The sequence below is a fragment of the Hemibagrus wyckioides genome, linkage group LG27, assembly GCF_019097595.1.
Source record: "Hemibagrus wyckioides isolate EC202008001 linkage group LG27, SWU_Hwy_1.0, whole genome shotgun sequence".
In the NCBI taxonomy this organism is placed as follows: Eukaryota; Metazoa; Chordata; class Actinopteri; order Siluriformes; family Bagridae; genus Hemibagrus; species Hemibagrus wyckioides.
The window spans coordinates 4560371-4581172 of NC_080736.1; the positions used below are offsets into that span (position 1 = coordinate 4560371).

Genomic DNA, 20802 nt, shown 5'->3' on the forward strand with positions numbered 1-20802 from the left:
CTCTCTCTGTCTGTCTTTCTTTCTTTCTTTCTTTCTTTCTTTCTTTCTGTCTATCTATCTGTCTTGCTTTCTGTCTGTCTCTCTCTCCCTCTCTCTTTCATTCTTTCTTTCTTTCTTTATTTCTGTCTATCTGTCTGTCTTTCATTCTTTCTACCTGTATTTCTCTTTCTTTCTTTCTTTCTTTCTTTCTTTCTTTCTTTCTTTAGTTCTTCATTTATTTATTTCTGTCTATCTGTCTGTCTTTCATTCTTTCTGTCTCTCTTTCTGTCTTTCTTTCTGTCTGTCTGTTTCTCTCTCTCTCTCTCTCTCTCTGTCTGTCTTTCTTTCTTTCTGTCTATCTATCTGTCTTGCTTTCTGTCTATCTGTCTGTCTCTCTCTCCCTCTCTCTTTCATTCTTTCTTTCTTTCTTTATTTCTGTCTATCTGTCTGTCTTTCATTCTTTCTACCTGTATTTCTCTTTCTTTCTTTCTTTCTTTCTTTCTTTCTTTCTTTCTTTCTTTCTTTCTTTCTTTCTTTAGTTCTTCATTTATTTATTTCTGTCTATCTGTCTGTCTTTCATTCTTTCTGTCTCTCTTTCTGTCTTTCTTTCTGTCTGTCTGTTTCTCTCTCTCTCTCTCTGTCTGTCTTTCTTTCTTTCTTTCTTTCTTTCTTTCTTTCTTTCTTTCTTTCTTTCTGTCTATCTATCTGTCTTGCTTTCTGTCTATCTGTCTGTCTCTCTCTCCCTCTCTCTTTCATTCTTTCTTTCTTTCTTTATTTCTGTCTATCTGTCTGTCTTTCATTCTTTCTACCTGTATTTCTCTCTCTTTCTTTCTTTCTTTCTTTCTTTCTTTCTTTCTTTCTTTCTTTCTTTAGTTCTTCATTTATTTATTTCTGTCTATCTGTCTGTCTTTCATTCTTTCTACCTGTCTGTCTGTCTTTCTTTTTTTCTACCTGTCTGTCTACCTTTCTTTCTTTCTTTCTTTCTTTCTTTCTTTCTTTCTTTCTTTCTTTCTTTCTTTCATTGTGTCTAACTTGTCAAGTAACATCAACCATTTTGAAATGATCTGAGGGACTCTAGACATTATTTTATCAACAGTTTCAGACTGAAAGCAGCAGATTTTTGAGTCTGGTCTGTTGTGTGTTTTTTAGACATGTTTAGACACGCCCTGTTCTTATTTTAGTTACTTATATCATATTAGTGGCACAAATCTCACCACACTACTGAATACTCAGGATAAATTGCACTACAGTAATCTCTGAGCAACATGTGTGTACACGTTCTGAGGAGTTTAAACTTTAAAAATCTGGGATATGGATATAAAACACATACTAATGCATACTATTTTCACAAGATATCTGAGAAGTGGATTATGCAAAGCAGAGCCTTTGTTACGACATGTAGTGAAAAGCATCCTGTTCATCCATTCCCATAAAACAATACATTGATTGAAATTTTGTGTGACACTTTTCGCTTAGGAAAGGCAGTCTGCCAGAGAGTGTCAGCACTCATGAATATTCATGTCTTTCAGCTTTCATACGGAAGCTTTAAAACTGTAAAAAAAAAATATATATATGTAATTTATTTAAAAAATGCAACACTATGTTTTTCTGTCAGCTTTATCCTGATACACTCTTTAATAATTTATCATTTATATTTTAAATTTAATAAATTTATCTAATATTTTATTCCGGAGGAAAATATCACAATGTTTTTAAAATGTTTATTGTTTATTTTTCAGAAAGGATTTAGGAACAAAAAAAACAAGAAAATCTGTCAGTGAAATTGCTCTTCTACAGCATCAGGGTTTTTTTTTTTGGGAGGGAAAAGCCTCTGAAAATCAGATTGCCCTCATGCTGAGAGACGAGAGCGAGACTGAAACGAGAGCGAAGGGAGATGTGGGGAGCTTGTTAGGGGAAGTCGATTAAATAAATAATGACTTCATGTTCAAGGCCCCCGCCAGCCGCATGCAGAACGAGAAGCAGATCTTGCTGAATTGGGCCTGGGAGTGAGGAATTAGCTGAGTTAGCATAAGTAAGTGAATAGTTAGCGAATGTATTAATAGGAGATAAATAAGTAAACACGAGGCAAATGGAAGTGGAACTAGACCTGGAGCATGGACTGAATTACAATTTCAAATTTTATTCCTCTGTACGACTGAGTAGCTGTCCGTGTCATAAAAATAGAATTGAAATAGAATTTAGAAATAGCCTTTATTTGTTACATATATATTACCACACAGTGAAATTCTTTCTTCGTTTATATCCCAGCCTTGGAGGTTGGGGTCAGAGCACAGGGTCAGCCATGATACAGCACCCCTGGAGCAGAAAGGGTTAAGGGCCTTGCTCAAGGGCCCAACAGGGGCAACTCGGTGGTGCTGGGGCTTGAATCCCCGATCTTCTGGTCAACGACCCAGAGCCTTAACCACTTGAGCTACCACCATCAAATTTGCTTACTATGTTTTGTTGAATGGGTTTATATTATAACAACTGCTTGATTCTGGCAGCTTAGTGGTTAGCATGTTAGCCTCACACCTCCAGCATCCTGGGTTCGAGTCTCGCTCCCGCTCACTGTATGTGTGGAGTTTGCATGTTCTCCCCGTGCTTGGTGGGTTCCCTCCGGGTGCTCCGGTTTCCTCCCACAGTCCAAAGACATGTTTTTGGCTGACTGGAGTCTCTAAATTGCCCGTTGTGTGTAAATGAGTGTGTGTGTGTGTGTGTGTGCCCTGTGATGGGTTGGCACTCCATCCAGGGTGTATCCTGCCTTGATGCCTGATGACGCCTGAGGATAGATCGGATAAGTGGTACAGACAATGAAACGAAATGCCTGATTCTGATTGGTCAGAAGGTGTTGTGCCATGCTGAAGTTTTCTGTACACAATTACTTGTTTAGTGCAAATGGAAGGAGTCTCCAGTGTCAGAATTTCCTTCACCCTTCAGAACCATATGTTGTAATGTGACGAGCTGAATTTGTTCAATAACTTCATAAGAAATATGCTTGTTTTAGTGCTATTGGGGGATGTGGAAGCTTAGTGGTTAAGGTGTTGGACTACTGATCAGAAAGTTGTAAATTTGTGAATCCCAGGTCCACCAAACTGCCACTGCTGGGCCCCTGAGCAAGGCTCTTAATGCTCGGTTGAATAAAATAAGTCACTCTGGATAAGGGCGTCTGCCAAATGCCAGAAATGTAAATGATAGCAGGAACTAACCTATTCCACGGACGCTCCTCTGTGAACTATAAACAGCTAAAAAGCAAAAATAAAAATGTTACCGCTGTGCTGTAAGAGATATAAAACACGTTGGGATGTGCTTTTATTGGAAAATAGGCCATCCCACTCGCAAAGTTGATTATTTTCCAATCACAGCATGCCCCATCATGTTTTATTCCTTACTTAAAATACATTAAGCTCCATCAGGAGCTGTAATGTGTCATATTGTCAAGACGATTGATGGTGCAGTGATGTAATTTTGGTTACTTTGGCAGGCTGTCATTGAAAAGCCTATTAGATTAAAAGAATAATGTGCAGCATTGCTAGTGGAAACCATAAGGAACACATCTTGAGTGTGTATCACCTTTCTAATCCAATATAGCCCCGTGTACAACTCAGGCATGTTTCAAATCAATGTGAGTTCATGGGCTTTTGTCTGAGAGACCTAGTAGGAAGAACGAGGATCAAATTGCATTAGTTGTGAATGTTTCAGGAGAAAAATGGCTGACATGACAGGAGGGAGGGAGAGAGAGAGAGAGAGAGAGAGAGAGAGACTGTCTAAATAAAAAATCCAATCACAATCAGAAATACAGACTGTCTACATACAAGAATAAATGTTTGACAATTAGATTAAAAAATAAACCTGTTGGAATTGTGTCAAGAATTTGTGTTGTTTTTTATTTTTATTTTATTTTATTTTTTTTGCACTAGATGTCTAACACTCCATGAAATATTTTCTTTCTTTCTTTCTTTCTTTCTATCTTTCTTTCTTTCTTTTCTTTTTTTATGTTTGTTTGTTTGTTTGTTTCTTTTTTCCTTTCTTTCTTTCTGTCTGTCTCTTCCTTTCTTTCTTTCTGTTTAAAGTTTTTTACATGCCTGAAGCAAGGAAAAGTTTTAGTCTTCGTCCAGTTACTTTAATAGAAATGAAAATAAACAGATTTAAAACACAATTCAAAAAATGAACTAAAATCCACTTAAAGTGAGTTCTGCAGTTCTACATTTTGGTAGTTTTGTTTTAAAAAAAGACACACAAACTAAAAAAGAAAGATATGTGCCAGGGATGTCAAGGCTTCTGACCTTTTGCGCTTCCTTATATATTCATATTTCAGTGACAGAGATTTCATTTCTGTAACAGCAGCGTTTAATATAAATAGTCTCACTCTGACATTTCCCTTTCGTACTCCTCAATGCATTTATATTGCGCTGGCATTTAGGAACCACTCCTCTTTTTTTTCTTATTTCTTTTTTTTTTTTTTTTGCATTAGCCTTCATCACAGCTCAATCATAAAACATTACGGTTATGAAACGACAGAACGCCTGCACCACATGTCTGTCCAATGTCACTTTTCATAACAGTGAAAGGTGAAAGCAATATATTCCTATATAGTTTTGACCTTTAGGAATCGTCCCTTTATGGCTCCATACGTTATCTAGATGATGTTGGTTAACGATGCTCCAGCCACTGCAACGTCTGGGCTTGGGTGGGTTTGTGAATTATAATGTGTTGCGTAATTGTAGGTTGTGTGCTCTATTTGTGGCCTATGGAGATATCGGCATAATGAATGAGTTTTATTATATATATATACTGAATATGTTCAGTAGATCTCCATCATCACACTCATGCATCCATTAAAGTAAAGAAGTAATAAATTCCCTGAACGCTGAAAATGTCTTTGTGACATTTTTAATATAATGGATTATATGCTTTGTAATGTCTGGCATGAGCTCATAGAAAAAAGATCATAAGCACATTATAAGCATTAGATTATGATGTCATTACCTGTTTCAGGTAACCTACAAGCATGACGTAAAACTAATATCGATATTTAAATATATTACATGCATTTAGAATATATGTAATGTATTTTCGCTTAATTTTTTCTTAATTTTCCCTTATTTTTTTTAAATTTTTTATATATTATGATATGTATAGTAACAATACTTATTTAAATGTAAATAATGTCTTATTTATTTATTAAATGTAAATAATTTCTTATGTCATATAACCAAATATATATTATTTATATTTATGGCATAACCAAAGAATGCTACTGTAATACTTACATTTACAATATATAATTAAAAATATATATATATGATTATATATAATAATAATATGTATAGCATAATAATAATAATAATAATAATAATAATAATAATAATTGTTATTATTATTTTATATATTTTAAATATTATTATTATTATTAATAATATATTTTCTATAGATTTTATACAACTTATTATATATTGCTTTATTCTATGATTGGATACTGAGTTCATAAAATTCTGATTAAATTAATTTAATTTAACTATACTGTGTGAGATTTAAAAAAGACAAAATGCATTATTGTGTGTCTCGTGTTATACAGATGTGTGTTACTATAACATTAGTGTCTATAGTATCTACAATGTTATTAAAAGGAAGAAAGGATACTATGTACTATGTATTCTGGCATCATGATGACATACAGTGTGTAAATAAATACGTACACAGTCGCATTTGTATGCATTATCAATACAATTTCATCAAATGTTTGCTCAAATGCGTTTAAATGTTTTTGTTTCTGTAAGAAATGGTGGAGTTGGTTTACAGTGTGCTAATGATTCCTCAGAAATGATGCAATTTATCACAATATTATGATATATTGGCTGTTTAATATTTAATGAACGGTTCATAATTCAAAGAAGAACATCAACCAGAATCCAACTTCAAGCTATGGTTCAATACATCACTGATCAAACACTCACCACAGGGAGGCCATTATTGATGCCCACTCCATCCTGCTCCATCATGTTCCTGGAGATGGTTATGGAAGGCAGATCCAGACTCTGAGGTGGGAACTGTGGGGTGAAATGTGCTCGCTGAGGGTTGGGATGTTCAGGAAGCCCGGGGAATGATGAGCCCCCATCATGGAGTCCCAGACCGGACTCGGTCTCCGGAGGAGGAGTGATGGGAGGGATCTCAAACTCTTCATCTCCCAAACTTGGAGTGTGAAATGTCTGAATAATGAAAAAAAAAAATACAGGGCAAGAGATAAATAATAGTTCAATATTATATTATTTAATTTAGATTTCTTGTATCTTCTATTTAACTCAAACTGCTTGAGTATGCTCTGTGAATTTCGACTTCAGTGCTGTGTAAATTATAGAGATTATCTGAAGCCTCTGAGTCCGCAAAGCTTATTACAGCCAGCATGCCAACCAACTACTGTGACATCTGACCCAAACCACGTCTTCTGGATTGTCGGGATTGGAGACGCGCTAAGCCGAGCAATTTAAATCATACAAAAGCCATTAATATTCCACACAAGAAGTCCATTAGACGAGAGGACATCGTATAGTATAGTATAGTAAAGGAGACGTCGTGCCTTGGATATCGTTCTGCCATCAATAAAGCAAGCATCCATATTTAAGACGAGTTCAACGGATGCTAAAATTATAAAATGTTCAGAAGAAAATCAGGCTTTTTAAATATTTCTCACAGATGCTTTTGCTTGGTTCAGAAATGTTCAGCTTTGTTCCTAACGCTCACAGCCGTAAATCTGCTCATCAAGCTGCCAAACCCTGCTGCCTCAGAATTAAACTCCACCGTCACGCTTAATTTACTTAGTTTGACTTCTTGGAGATGGAATTCTTCAAGTTCTTACAGTTCTCTCCATCCCAGCAGCCTTCCAGTAGATTTTTTTTGTTCTTTCTCCCCATCTGCCTGTCACTCCTGCTGTCTTTCTCTCTTGTCTCTGTCTGTCTCTCTCTCTCTCTCTCTCTCTCTCTCTCTCTCTCTCTCTGGGGATTTCTCTTTTCTACTTTCCAGGACCCGGGCTTTTTTATCTCTGTACCTACAGCACCAGCATTATAGATTATCTATCCCCAGGTCTCTGGACTTCTTATACAGGCTTGAATTTTTGGCTTGCACTTATCTTAAAGTGTATTTTTCTATAAAGAATGTAGATTCATTCATTAGTTAAACAATTTGTCACTGTGGTTGAATTGGGTTTTGGCCAAAAATCTCTGACATATTTTGGCTTTCTTCAAAATGTGAAGATTCATTTTCTTGCCAAGACCAAGTTGTGAAAGGAGGCAGTTTAACCTAAAGATGCTATGGAAAGGAACAATACAATAACATTTTTTTGAAAACCCCATTCCTGATTTAGCCTTTGCCCATATTAGCTTCATCCCCAAGAGCTTTAGTGAGATCAGGCACTGATTTTGGGATGGTCAGGAGGTCTGGGGTGCAGTCGGTGTTCCAGTTCATCCCAAAGGTATTCAGTGGGGTTGAGTCATGGCTCTGTGCAGGACATTTGAGCTCTTCTCCTGCAGCCTTAACACACCATGTGTCTTCATTCACAGAGCTTGGTTTGTACACCAGCACCGTCATCGCTGGAACCGATTAAGTTCCAGTGAAGGGAAATTTTAATTCTACATCATACAAAGCCAAAATATACAGTCATGTGGCAACAGTTTGAGTGAGTGTGATGTTCAGATGTCCACTTGCATTTGGCTGTATAATGCAAAAAAAAAGAAGCCTTTATTTTCACCACACATACATTAGTGCACAGTGGAATTCTATTCTTCGCATATCTCAACTAAGGAAGTTGGGGTCAGAGTGCAGGGGCAGCTATGATATAGTGCCTCTGAAGCAGGAAGGGTTAAAGGCCTTGCACAATTGCCCAGCAGTAGCAGCTAGGCAATGCCAGGGCTTGAACCCAGTCTTCCGATCAACAATCCAGAGCCTTAACCACTTGAGCTACCACCACCTACCGCGAATCATATTCGACTAATCAATAATTCAATCGTTACTGAATAAAAAATATGATCCAGTACATACAATATATGAGTCAAAAATTATAGTACAGCTCACTTGAAGGTCCTTGGAAGGAGGCCCTGAGATGGAAAACTTCATTTGGAGTCTTTATTTGAATAAGAAAATTTCTTAAAGCAAATGAGAATGGGTGTGTTGCAAATCAAAGACCTGAAGACAAGATTATTGTACTACAAAAAGGATTAAATCAACCCATAATGATATGATCCATGGATTTACATCATAGTTGAAAATGTGTGCAACATTTTGAAGAGGATATCGTTATGGCTCTATGTTTTACATCATCCACTAACCACCAACGAAACTCCCCGGAATCCTAACAGTGTATCTTGCAACCATTCCTGCTTAAACAGTCACCTACAAGATACTTTATCTGCATCCTGCCATTGCCTAGTTCTTGTCACGCCTTGTTCTTATTGTCACTGAACGTTAGCATACACTTAAGGGTTCTTCAGTCGGCCCTCTGGGAGAACTCTTAAAGGTTCTGCACAGAACATCTGCAGCATTTGGCCCTTATCTAAAGGGCCTTGATAAGTAGTGTTTTGTAATCTGCAATCTGTATAAAGAGCCCATGTTCAACTCGAGTAAATGGAATGAATTCCTGTCATAAAAAAGAAGAATGCGATTAAAAGGTTAAGATGTGTTTAATAATGGTTCAGGAACTGTTTTAATTTGGCTGAACATTTCTATGTTATAAAAATAAAATATGAGTAGTTTGGAGTTTGTATAAACCTAATATCTAGCCTGTTGATAGACTATATAAATATTTATTATTAATAAAAAAAATATCTAAATATATATTTAATTTATTAAAAACTGTGATTTAGTTATTTTGAGGTCTAGTAATTTCCCAGTCTGTCTCGTTGAGATCATTTATTTATTTATTTATTTATTTATTTATTTATTTATTTAACCTTAGGTGCTCAATACTCTCCCATGTTAAATGTATAGTTATATTTACCCTTGCAGGTGGATTCCAATAGTTTTGCATTAATTTCACTTTGATGAATTTGCATCGAAGTCGAATTACACTGCTGTGTGTTTAAACTTTGTCCCCTCTGCTTTTACTTGTAAATAAACCTACACATGGTAGCATCCTTACACGGGACCAGGTATGATCCCCATTACAATTACAGCTTCAAATACGCTTTTCAAATACGTGTTTTAAATTCTTTTACATTTTTTTGCTTTATTTCCACTTTTAATGTTATTGTATGGAGAAAGCCTTGTTTTGAAAACTTTTATGCAATATGGAAAAAATTAAATTACTTCTTGGACTCAGGGAGAATTGGGTGCTTTGAATTTTGATGTTTTATTCTCAAATAAAATAATAAAAAAAAACTTTCTTAATAAAAATATCCTGAAAAAAAAATATTAAACTTAAATCTATTAAAAAATTATTATTATTATTTTTTATTATTTTTATTTTTATTTGTAAATTAACCATTTTTTTATTTACTATATATGGAAAATATACAATAAAAACTATACAAATATACAATATGCTCTCTCTATATATAAAATATATATTTCTCATATATATTTCCTCACTTTCAAAAATACATTTAAATATAATTTAAATATTAATTATTATTATTATTATAATATTTGCTTAATTTAAGAGTAGTGTTCACACGTCTACATAAAACATTCCATCTGCACTTTTTACATTTTTTCACAAAATTCTGATGGCCAGGTTATACTGTATACTGTATTTTTAATATTTTTTTCTATCATCTATCAAAAATACATGTTTTAAAATTAGTATCTTAGTTTCATTCCCCTTTAATGTCAGATTGAAACAATGGAGCAAGAGAGACAGAGAGAGAGAGAGAGAGAGAGAGAGAGAGAGAATGTCAGATTAAAACAATGGGGGTAAAAATGAAAAGAGATGAAGGGGGAGAGAGAGAGAGAGAGAGAGAGAGAGAGAGAGAGAGAGAGAGAGAGAGAGAGAGAGGAAATGGAGGTATTCTTTCGCTTTGCCCCATGACCTTTCTCTGTGAATAAGACTTGCCGTGCCAGCATGTTTCTACAATAACAAAAAAGAAACAGAGAGAATGAGAGAGAGAGAGAGAGAGAGAGAGAGAGACACATAGAGAGCAAGAGAAACAGAGGGAAAGAGTAATGGCCTTTGACCTAAATCTGTCTAAAACACAACACACACAACATATAAACATGCTTATGACCTTTAAGACTAACAAGTAACAAAGCACAGACCCAGAGAGAGAGAGAGAGAGAGAGAGAGAGAGAGAGAGAGAGAGATCAGTGTCTACAGTGACTGCAGCTTTTCTTTATCTCCCATTGCTAATGATCATCCAAATTAACATCTGCTCCAGGAGACAGCAAAGGTCTGTGTATGTGTGTGTGTACGTGTGTGTGTGTACGTGTGTGTGTGTGTGTGTGTGTGTGTAAATGAGAATCGAGACACATGCAGTGGGGGCATGTCTGATGTTGGGGGATGTCATCTGTCAGCACTGGTGTGCTGGTAAGAGGTGCCAGACTGATTGTGTGTGTGTGTGACTCCAGTTCTGCTAACAGTCTTTTACCACATATGTTCATTCAATGTTCTACCCATCTATTTAAACATACATGTATCTAGCCATCGATTCATCTTACTATTCACCTATCCACCCATCCAGATATTTTTTAAAAAACCATCCATCCATTTATTATCATCTCTCCACCTACCTAATAGTCTATCCATCCATCCATTAATCTATCTATCCTTCAAATTTCTAGTAATCCATACAATATCTATCTAGCCAGTGAGCCACTATCTATTTATTCATTCATACATCTTTCTATTTAACCAGTCTATCCAAAACCCAGATTTTTATGCCTCCATCCATCTATCCGTCGATCCATCCATCCATCCACCCATCCACCCATCCATCCATCCATCCATCCATCCATCCAGCCATCACTATCTATCTATGATGTATGATGTATTCTTCCATCTATCATAAATTCATCATTTATTCATCTATATCTCATCTATCCTTGTAGTCATCAATTGTTCCTCCATCATACACCAGTCAACATATCTGCTCATTCATCTATTATTCTTTAACCCTACCATCCATCCATGTATCCATGTATCCATCCATCCATCCATCCATCCATGTATCCATCCATCCATCAACCCAACAATCTATCCATTTATACATTCCATGCATCCGTCCGTCCGTCCATCCGGCCATCCATCCACCCATCAATCTATCCGTCCATCCTCTGCATTTCTGTTCATCCTATCATCACTTTATCTTCTCTATTAATCATCCAGTTACTCCTCCACTCATCCCTCCATCCATCCATCCTGCTCAGCTTTGTATTAATCCATTGATTACTGACATATGGCCCATTCATGCATACATCCATTTTCCTCCATATCCGCCCGTCCATACATCCATAAATCCTTTCTCTTCATCCATCTATTCAGTAATTTTTTCAGCCATCCATACTTTTATCCATCCATTAACCCATCATCTTTCTCTTCACCTAGCCATCCATCATCTCTACATCCTCAATCTGCACGCGCTCCATCCACGCAGCGTTCTGCGCTCACGAATATAGAGATCATGAAGTAATATCCAGAACCTCTCCATAAACTCGGTAATCTAATTCGGCAGAGCAATAACCAGCACTTGTTAGAAAAGCACTGCGCTGGCAATTACTGCATACGGCAGCGTGCTGGATCGATAGCATGGTGCTTCCAATGTCAGGAGAGCAGGAAAAGCTCTGCTCCTCGAATGACAACATTGTGGCTCAGAGTCTTGCAAAACTGGCCTCCATAAAATCCATCACAACATATTTATGGCCAGTTCCAGGAGGGTAATCTGATTGTACGTGATGGGTGAATCTAACAGATGGAAAGAAATGTGAATGTTTTCCTTTGCAAATGGAGGGCGCTTCTCTAAGAGCTGCATTTATTTGTTCTTGGTATTCAGTATATAGATATTGGATTACACTTTAGCTCATTGTGCTCACGACTCCGATGTACACTAAAGGTGTAACTCTTACTGTGACAGTATCTGGATCTGTACTGGGATTAAAACAAAAAAAGGGTGTGGCCTAAACAAGAATAAGGAAACCACACTGGGAAAAGTCCGGTCAGAGGTAGAAATTCCAGGATGTTGCATGAATTCAGCCTCAGGCAGTCCATCGACATCAACTACACCCTTCCTGTTCATAAATGGTCTAAACTTTGTGCAGCCAGTATTTTTCTGCTATATTATATAACTAATTTAATTGCAAAATGCGAACTACTGTAACCCTGACCAGGCTGTTACTAAGGATGAATGCTGTATGTACATCACATAGCACTGCATGTCTATGTTAATGAACGTGAGTCTTTAGTAGTTTAATATCATTGTTTTCATAGCTTCATGACTGTTTGCTCATGCCTGTCTTAGTCTCATGGGTTTCCACCTCTAGTCTAAAAAGAAACTGAGAATAAATCCTTTTTGTGAACGCTTCACAAAACACATTATTTGCTCTTTCTCAGATCATAATCTGAATAAGAGAAAATATCTCTAGCACATCTCTAATTGAACCTGAGCGATGAAGCTGAGGTTGAGGAACCCAAACCCAAACCCAGAATGCTAATCATGTTTTATCTTAACCTCTCAATTTCACATGTTTGGTCATCTGTCACAAGGAGAAGCCTAGAGCCAAGAAAAGGCAGTAATGTGCCTTCATACTAATACTGAAATATGCCTTTTTACTGTTTACAGTAAAGACACCGAGGTATCTGGTTTGTTTATTCTGGAACCGCTGAGCTCTCTTTCTGTCTTTCTCCTGACATTTTAAGTAGATTAAGGAAGCATTTGGGTACAGCAAGAGCCCATCACATTGTCAAATTACACTGCACAGAACAGCAAAGTCTTCCTAATGTCTCTTCCTAATGTCTCTTTAGGTCAGGTTTCAAGAAATAAGATACAAACACATGGGCGTACACACACACACACACACTCACACACACACACTCACACACACACTCATACACAAAGGTCTCACACAGTTGTTCCTTTTCATAATATAAACATGAAAGTGATTTTAATCAGATCCATGTTTCTGCCTTTCATTTCTTTGGATTTGAAACTTAGTATGGCATTATGAACACACACACACACAATCAACACGCAAGCAGTGTGTACATATGTATGAATGTATGTATGTATCTAGGTATGTAGATAGATAGATAGATAGATAGATAGATAGATAGATAGATAGATAGACAGACAGACAGACAGACAAATAGGGACACAGGCAGGCAGACAGACAGACACATACATACCTACATACATACATAGTGTTATGTTATCTGATTACTGGGGCGTCTCCTCACTCCAGTAGGAGAAAAGTACACAGGAAAGCTGATAGTCTGGGGAAGGGCTATACCGTGTGTGTGTGTGTGTGTGTGTGTGTTTGAGTGCAGAGCAGTGTGTTATTGGGAGCAGATCTCATGTAATACATGAGAAACAGTTGCTCAGGCTCAAAGCTATAAAAACCAGTGCAGTATCTCATCTTACAATGCAATCACGTAGTGTTACTGAAGCAGGTTAGAGCTCCACTGCGGTGGAGAATTTATGATATATGTATTTCAGTCAGATTGGAATGATGGGGGGAGGGGGGATGAGGGAGAGAGAGAGAGAGAGAGAGAGAGAGAGAGAGAAAATGTCAAGGGGAAAATAGGAAAGGGTGTGAAATGAACAAAATTATATTTCATTCTTAATGGTTTGGACATGAACTCTTAGTGTATCTAAAATTTTACAGGCAGGAAGATGGGTTCGGGTGTGCAGGTGAGCAATGAGAAAATATATATTTTATATATGTTGCTGTTTTTATGAACCAAATAAATACATACATAAATAAACAGAAAATGTGTATTTTACTTGCCTATATCTATCTATCTGTCTGTCTATCTGTCTGTCTATCTGTCTGTCTAACCTTTGGTCTAAATGACCCTCATATTTGATTCTACCTAAACATGTGCTATAATTTATTTTCACGTAATTTCACATAATTGTCAGATAAATACTAAAATAATTAAATAAAATAATTGAATATATACAGTATTATATATTATACTCCTTAAATATATACAGTATATATTTAAAATGAATAAACAAACAAAAATAGCTAATAAAACTGATATTATGCTGCATGGAATTATAATTTTAAGTATTTTTGTTTGTCCCACATAATGAACAAGGACTTGAATAGTCCATGGATATTTAAAGTGAACAATAAGACCTGAGGAATATTTTTTTAAAAATGAGGATTCAACAATAAATACTTAAAAGTAAAACCTTTATGGCTCTCTGTATTCATGGAAATTCTAGGTCTGTACTGTTTGCTGAGGTTTACCTTTAGCAGTACGGATCATAAAAACGTCTGTGGTGCAAAATCAGTCAAAGAAACGTTTATGAAACCCAGTGACGTAGCTGGTTATGTAAATAACAGGACAATAAATGACGACAGGATGGAACGATTACGTTCAGCTATTGTTACGAACCCTAAAGTTTATAACAGCAATTCCTGAAAATGCATTCCTCTGATACATTTAAGGTTAAGGAGCATCTTTAGCATGAACGCATTAATATACAGTAAAACTTTCATTTGCCTGGCAGCTGGAACTACTGTCTAAGCTGCTGCTCTAGAAAATTAATCAGTATGGATTAAATTTGGTTCCCTGTCTGTTCTTTTTTAACAGATCCCAAGTGAAAATATTAATGCTTCGCACCTTCCACTCAACGCTCTGTATAATATGAAAATTCCTCTTCCACACCTTTATAAATATACAAAGGTGTTATTTTGGAGGAGAGGTTTGTCTCTTTTCCCCTGTCTGATGACATGTCAGTGCGAGAGAGTCGTTACAGAGACTCTGATTTTATTTTATTTTATTTTATTTTCCTGTACAAAGCAGAAATGCCTGTGAGCATTTAAGCATTGAGCCTTGAGCACAGAAGCACTCTCTAGTTGCAGTGAGGTACACAGATATGACAATGATCAATAAAAAAATAAGCCTGAGCTATTAAAACAAATAAAAATAAAATAATAAAATCCCATTGTTTTGACTTTCGGAGCCAACAATGCTTGCTGGTGTTCGATGTTGTTGCAGCAGTAAGGAGCTACTTACATCTCCACCGGCGAGCAGAGACCCGTTTGCGTCAGCCATGTTCATGTAGTTATTGTTGTTTCCAAACTGCAACAGAAAGTAGACACCGATGTTAGTCTTTATTTACACAACAACAACAATCTTCTAGCATAAAATCCACTATTCGTCTATAAATTCTGTTAGAGATAGTGCTGTAATGTACGATCTCGGTAACACAAAGACAGATGGCGTTGATTTAATCCACTGTTCAGAGCTGGGGTCTATTCAAGAAGCTACACAATTCGGTTTTGCATCATAAAGCGGAGAACCACTCAGGCAGGGAGACCGTACTGCGATCAACATGCAAGTTCTTCCAGGAAGTTTAAACCAGGACCTTGAGGGTGTAGCTTTTTGTTTTTCACCAAGTGGAACAATCCTGATCATTATGATGCATAATGACATCACTCTGAAGTCCTATAGATTACTTTATGTCTTCTATTTCCTTCTTAGTTCAATGTGGGTTTTTTTATTAGCCTTCAAGCTATCTCACATTCTTAGACTTTAACTTACTAGACTTTAACTCTTGATGATTGATTTGACTATTGTTTTTTGTCACAAAGCAGCTTTTCAGGAATTTGATTGTAGAGTTAGATTCCGAAGAACAATAGCCAAAAGCGAAAGTGGTGATGAAGTGGTTAGTTCCCCGAGATGACCTGACAAAGAAACCTCCAGAGGAACCAGACTCAAAATGGAACCCGTCCTCCTCTGGGTGACTCTGAATGACTTGTGATAGTGGGATTATAAATCTTTACTGTACCCAGGTGTAAAAGTCCTGAAAGTTCTGGGATGAGCAACAGGTCTTTACAGGTCTTTATGACCACAGCAGCAGTTCTTGGGCACAAATCTGAGACGAACATCTCCCTGCTCCAAAAGTCAACAGATTCAACATGTGTGTTGGAGAGAAAACACTAAAACGTTCAGGGTTTCTGCGGAACACTACGCTAAAATGATTTCCTTCTTATTCTTTTTTAACACTAACATCAAAATGTTGTTTTTATTTCGTCACATTTTTCTTGACCATTGGTTAAAATACCCTGACCCTTGACTTTCAATTGCTCAGTTGTATAAAATGTAAGTTGCTTTGGATAAGGGCATAAATGCTTTACGGATTCGTGGACTCCGAGACCTCACATGAAATGTTGATTTTAACTAGTTAAGTTTGGAATAAAGGGGGCGGAGCTGAAGTAAGTGAATGCTTGTAACTTTTCCTTAGATGACATGCGAGTATGGATCTTCGTCGTTTTATTGGGGAAAATGTAAATTTGTAAATGAACCAAAATAAAACAAAAATCATCCACAATTTAGAAATTTGGAAATTAAGAAAACAAACCAGGATCGGATTCAACGGGACAAATAAACTTCACAGTACGATAATTAAACGAGTGCTGACACAAAACATGACAGACAGGAAATGGGCGGAGTCAAAAGCACATGGAGCTTCAGAACATGGAAACCATGAGCAAGTAAAAAGATCAAATTGGTCTATACCTAATATTACTAGTTATGATCACATCTTCATTCACTGCATTACGATGTTATGTTCAAAAAGACATCAGAAATAAATAAAAACCAAATCGCCGGACTCCGAATTATCAGTCGGTGCAGCAATTACATGATAAAATGACTGGAGATAAATCATAAAGAAATTGCCTGCGTGTGCCAGGTGTGCTAATCTCCTGTGAAAAAGATTAGATTTATGGCCTACATTCATCTCCACTTGTTAAGATATCGGGGTTTTTTTTATTTCGGTGTAGCGGCCGTCACACTGACAGGTAAGAACAATGCAGCAGCATCATGAAGAATTATGGGGTGGCAGCTGGAGAGGCCTGAACTGCAAACACACACGTACAAACACACATACTCAGGGACAAGAATCTACACAATTCCCACAATCCTCCTCCTCCTCCTCCTCTAGCAGCAGTCTTATCTTTTTATACTGGACAAACAATAGCAGAAAGAAAATTAAGATCAGAAGCAAAAGAGAAGAGCTTTCATTCGTTTTTTTTCTCCTCCTGCTACCTTGTTATAGCTTCTTTTCTTCTGAGTGGTTAGTATGCGAATGTAATTACCGAAGGAACTGTAGCTAATCAACTGTGAATGGTATCCATTAATTAGTCTATGCCCTGGAGAGAGAATGTGCGAGAGAGAGAGAGAGAGAGAGAGAGAGAGAAAGGGAGAGAGTGAGTGTGTAAGAGAATGAGCTTAAATGTTCATGTAAAAAATGCTAAAGCAATCTGCAGGAACAGACACACACACACACACACACACACACACACTGAGCATCTGGTAGAGCAGGTGGCATCGGCTGATCACCTGACACAGTACCGAATCACAAAAACACACACAAGAACCTCGACAATCAGCTCAACATCTGTCCGACACAGAAGAGAGAATGAATGACCCTCTTCATCAGGCTCTCACTGAATCACTTATTTCATCTCCCTCTCTCTCTCTCTGTCTCAGTGAAGTGTTCCAATACTCCTAAAATGTGTAGGTGTATGTGTGTGTGTGTGTTTGAAGGTCTTGAGCACTGTCTGATAGACTCAAGACTGGCTCTGAGTTGCTCCTAATATATGGAAAGGGGTAATAAAGAAAATGGAAAGGGTGAGAAAGAAAGAGACTTTGCATTGTGGGTAGGTGGTGGGGGAAGTGCATGGTTCATTTCACCATTAATGAAAGTGCAGCTGCAACACTAACACAGCAAGTAGTGTGTGTGTGTGTGTGTGTGTGTATGTAAGACAGAGAGGAGAGAGAGAGAGAGAGAGAGAGAGATTTGTGTGTGCGTGTGTGTGTGTGTGTGTGTGTGTGTGTGTGTGTGTGTGTATATATATATGAATGCAAATGGTGTATATGTGTTGGCGTGTAAATTGTCATGGCTCCAGGCTTGAAGTTATGCATTCAGCATTTACACAGTGTTCATATCACTCCCAGTCTTATTACCTACGGTGCAAACACACACACACACACACACACACACACGAACTCTCATGATTATTAACCCAGAAACAAACACTCTTTTATTTCACTTCCTGAACCACACAAGTATAAAGTGTAATATTGCAGGTTAACTCCCATTGACAATCCAATTAAAATCTTGGTATTTAAACTTAATCATTGTATTTTTAAGGACTTGTTCATTGCCCACTCTCAGATTATAATGAGACTCTAAATGAGTATTTTATTAAAGAGCAAGCTAATGTGGGACTGTAACCTGGCGCAAGAACGTACACTACTGTGAAAGTGTAAGTTATTATAAGACTATAAGGTTTCTCAGAATATTGAGTTACTATGTGAATGTAAGTTACTATAAGAATGTTAGTTACTGCTAGACTCTTACTTTGGGACTGTAAGTTACTGAAAGACTGTAAGTTACTTCTAGAATTTAAGTTACTGTGACACTATAATTAAATGTGAATATATAAGTTACTGAAAAACTATAATTACATTTACTGTGAGTATATAAGTTACCGTGAGACTGTAAGGTACTTTGTGCTTGTAAGTTACTACAACAATGTAAGTTCATTTGAAACTATGATTAAATGAAAATTTATCATGAGTCTATAAGTTACTATGTGAATGTAAGTTACTGTTAGACTCTTACTTTGTGACTATAAGTTACTGAAAAACTATAATTAAATTTACTGTGAGTTCATAAGTTACTGTGAGACTGTAAGTTACTATGTGAATGCAAGTTACTGTTAGACTCTTACTTTGTGACTATAAGTTACTACAAGAATGTAAGGTACTGTGAGACTATAATTCAATTTCATTTACTGTGAGTATATAAGTTACTAAAAAACTATAATTACGTTTACTGTGAGTATATAAGTTACTACAAGAATGTAAGTTGTTTTGTGACTGTAATTACTATGTGAATGTTAGTTACTGTTAAGGCTTTTAATTTGTGACTGTAAGTTACTGAAAGACGAGAAGTTACTTCTAGAATTTAAGTTACTGTGAAACTATAATTCAATTTCATTTACTGTGAGTATATAAGTTACTGAAAAACTATAACTAAATTTACTGTGAGTCTATAAGTTACTGTGAAATGGTAAGTTGTTTTGTGACTGTAAATTACTATGTGAATGTTAGTTACTGTTAAGAATTTTAATTTGTGACTATAAGTTACTGAAAGACTAGAAGTTGGTACAAGAATGTAGGTTGCTGTGAGACAATAATTTAATTTATTAGTCTATAAGTTACTGTGAGACTATAATTGAATATATAGTGAGTCTATAAGTTACTGTGAGATTGTAAGTTACTTTGTGCTTGTAAGTTACTACAAAAATATAAGTTACTGTGAGACTATAATTAAATTTATTGTAAGTCTATAAGTTTTGTGACGGTAACTTACTACAAGAATTTAAGTTACTGTGAGACTATAGTTAAATTTACATTCATTCTGTGTCTATAAGTTAATGTGGGACTGTAAGTCACTATGAAAATGTAAGTTATTGTGAGATTCTTACTTTGCAACTGTAAGTTACTGATTATAAGTTACAAGACTAGAGACTATAAGTTACTGTGAGACTATAAGTTACAGTGATCATAAGTTACTATGGGAATGTAAGTTACTTTGTGAATGTAAGTTACTAGAAGAATATAAGCTATTGTAAGACACTTACTTTGCGACTGTAAGTTACTAAAGGACTTCTACAAAAATACAGGTTACTGAGACTGTAAGTAACTGTGATACTCAATGCGACTGTAAGTTAGTTCATGACTAAGTTACTGTGCGACTCTAAATAATTTTGTGACTATAAGCTACTTTGCGATTGTAAGTGTCTCTGAGAATGTAGCTCACTGCGAGATTGTAAGCTGTTGTTTAAAACCCATTAACAATTGTTGCAGATGTGCAACTTTTCTAAGTTACAATTTTTCTAAGTTGCAATTTTTCTAAATTGCAATTTTTCTAAGTTACAATTTTTCTAAGTTGCAATTTTTCTAAGTTACAATTTTTCTAAGTTGCAATTTTGTCAAAAACAGTATATCTTTGCCTATTTTGTTGCTCCTAAAGGTGTCTTTCATTTTGCCTGAAATGCCCATCCCTAGTTATAACAAAATAGGTGCTTTTTAAAGTGTATAAAATGTTGGTTTGAAATACACACAATATCTCCAAAACATTGTATTCTGTAAAGTAATTTGATGCAATATCTGTATTTTATTTGACAAAAAAAAATGAGCAAAAATGGGATAAATGTGTTTAGTGAGTAAAGGCTGGCGTGTCCCCAGCAGGGAGACAGCAAGATGGACGCCAAGACGCATTAGCCCTGACGAGAGAGAAAAATAATGACGGAAAAAAAGGAGGGAAGTGGGTCAGATCAGACAATGAGGCCTCTGTAATTAATTGAACAAGGAGGGCATGTAGAGTACATCGCTAGTGCACAGTAACAAGAATGAAACACGCCCCTAAACTGAATAATGGCTAAACCAATCAGTCCTTAGAGATGGACAGACAAATAACGACTGAGAAATAACTGTATGCTGTAGCTCAAGCCACAGATTAGATATTAAACGCCTGGAAAAACATTTGAGGCTGCAAAAAAAAAAAAAAACACACATTATTTGCTGGCTTCAGGCATTGTCCTGAGCATTGCACATTTCACACGCAGCTGAATGAATAAACCATAGCGCTAATA

The 20802-nt window shown here is 36.3% G+C and overlaps 1 protein-coding gene across 1 annotated transcript in view; it reads right to left on the minus strand.

The window, feature by feature from the left end:
- The window catches only part of tox3 (TOX high mobility group box family member 3), a 68435-nt gene that overhangs the window by 14760 nt on the left and 32873 nt on the right, over window positions 1-20802 (minus strand). Inside the window, exons 2-3 of the mRNA XM_058382158.1 lie at window positions 15146-15211; window positions 5934-6185 (exon numbers count right to left, since the gene is read on the minus strand). Of these exons, the coding sequence (XP_058238141.1) occupies window positions 5934-6185; window positions 15146-15211 (318 nt within the window). The remainder of the gene's footprint in view (window positions 1-5933; window positions 6186-15145; window positions 15212-20802) is intronic.